Source organism: Parus major, unplaced genomic scaffold (genome assembly GCF_001522545.3).
Source record: "Parus major isolate Abel unplaced genomic scaffold, Parus_major1.1 Scaffold647, whole genome shotgun sequence".
Lineage (NCBI taxonomy): Eukaryota > Metazoa > Chordata > Aves > Passeriformes > Paridae > Parus > Parus major.
The window spans coordinates 1-2,243 of record NW_015379531.1 but is presented as its reverse complement, the minus strand read 5'-3'; the positions used below and the strand labels follow the sequence as shown (position 1 = coordinate 2,243).

Genomic DNA, 2,243 nt, shown 5'->3' with positions numbered 1-2,243 from the left:
GTTCTGACCCCGCTCTGTCCCGCAGGGAAGATCCACACGCCCATGGAGTACAAGGGAGACCTGGCGTCCTACGACATGAGGCTCAGGTGAGGGGCTGGCACAGGCCTTAATTAATCACTAATTAATGACAGCCCTGAGCTGGCCCTGGGGGTCTGCAGGGGGGTGGGACCTGGAGTGGGGGGGAAAGCTAATAATTAAATATTAGTAATTATTAATATAATTAATTAATGATAATTAATATTTATCAACATTATATAGATGCATTAATATTTTTATATATTTCATTAATTTTTCATTATTAATATAATAACAACGTATTATTGTAGTTATATTAATATTTTATTAATAATATAGTAATGGCAATATATTGTATTTAATTGCATATAATATATACAATTAATCTAATATACTAATAATACACTATTAATATAATATGGTATATTATTAGATATTATTATATATTGTTAATATAGTATTAATTATAATAAAAATTTTATATTAAGTAATTAATATTAATTATAGTAAATATATGTTTATTGTATATTATTTATATACTAATATATATTATAGATTATTTTATATATTATATGTTTATAATATATAATAATATATATTATATGTTTATAATATATAATAATATATATTATATTGTATAATTATAATATATAATTATATAATTATATATAATTTTATATTGCATATTAATATATTAATAATACATATTGATATACTATTATATTCTATTAATATGCTGGTTTGTTATTATATTAGTTATTGATATTATATATTAATCTTTAATATGAATTTATGGAAATATTAATTAATATTTAATTATTTTAGATTTGGTTTATAATAGATTTAATTGATGAATTGGGAAGCAAAACTCCTCAGGGATCCTCCATGGCTGGGAGCTGATCCTGGTTCCCTGGAAATTCCCACTGAACAATCAGTGGGGAAAAAAAACATTAATTAATAATTAATGAGTTATTATTAATTAATAATTAATGAGTTATTGCTAGGCAAAACTCCGTAGCCGGGAGCTGCCCCTGTTGGCTGATGCTGGTTCCCTGGAAATCCTGGAGTTTTCCAGAGCTGGAAAACCCAATTAGTTAATAATTGAGTTAATGAGAAGATCAACTCCTGAGGGACAATGCCAGGAGCCATTTCTGCAGAGGAAAAACCCCATTAATTAATAATTAATGAGTTAATAAGAAGCTCAACTCCTGATGGACAATGCCAGGAGCTGTCCCTGCAGAGGGGAAACCCCATTAATTAATAATTAATGGGTTAATGAGAAGCTCAACTCCTGCAGGACAATGCCAGGAGCTGTCCCTGCAGCAGGGTGTCCCCAGCCGTGTCCCCAGGAGGTGACACTGTGTCCCCAGCCTGTCCCCAGCTGTGTCCCCAGCAGGTGACAGTGTCCCCAGCCTGTCCCCAGCAGGTGACACGCTGTCCCCATGCCCCAGGAGGTGACACTCTGTCCCCAGCCTGTCCCCAGCCTGTCCCCAGCAGGTGACAGTGTCCCCATGCCCCAGGAGGAAGCTGGACCTGTTTGCCAACGTGGTGCACGTCAAGAGCCTCCCGGGGTACCAGACCCGGCACAACAACCTGGACCTGGTGATCATCCGCGAGCAGACCGAGGGCGAGTACAGCTCCCTGGAGCACGAGGTACCACCGGGAACCCCACCGGGAATCCCAGGGAATCCCACCAGGAATTCCAGGGAATCCCACCGGGAATTCCACCGGGAATCACACCAGGAATCACACCAGGAATCCCACCAGGAATTCCACCGGGAATCACACCAGGAATCACACCAGGAATTCCACCGGGAATCACACCGGGAATCCCAGGGAATCCCACCGGGAATTCCAGGGAATCCCACCAGGAATCCCACCAGGAATCCCACCAGGAATCCCACCGGGAATCCCACCGGGAATCCCACCGGGAACCCCACCGGGAATCCCAGGGAATCCCACCGGGAACCCCACCAGGAATCCCACCAGGAACCCCACCGGGAATCCCACCAGGAATCCCACTGGGAATCCCACCGGGAATTCCATTGGGAATCCCAGGGAATCCCACCGGGAACCCCACCGGGAATCCCAGGGAATCCCACCGGGAATCCCAGGGAATCCCCCATGGAGGGACTGGGATTTGGGGATGGAATTCCTCCCACCTTTGGGATAACTGTCCCTGCCCATGGATGGGGTGGGAATTGCTGGGGTTTAAGGTCCCTTCCAAG

At 41.9% G+C, this 2,243-nt stretch overlaps 1 protein-coding gene across 1 annotated transcript in view; it reads left to right on the top strand.

Annotated features, from left to right (window-relative positions):
- The window catches only part of LOC107199392 (circumsporozoite protein-like), a gene marked incomplete at its 3' end in the record, with an annotated part of 6,521 nt that extends 4,283 nt beyond the window's left edge, over nucleotides 1-2,238 (top strand). The window contains exons 5-6 of the mRNA XM_015616717.3: nucleotides 26-86; nucleotides 1,536-2,238. Of these exons, the coding sequence (XP_015472203.1) occupies nucleotides 26-86; nucleotides 1,536-2,238 (764 nt within the window). The remainder of the gene's footprint in view (nucleotides 1-25; nucleotides 87-1,535) is intronic.
- Between the last annotated feature and the right edge of the window lie 5 nt (nucleotides 2,239-2,243).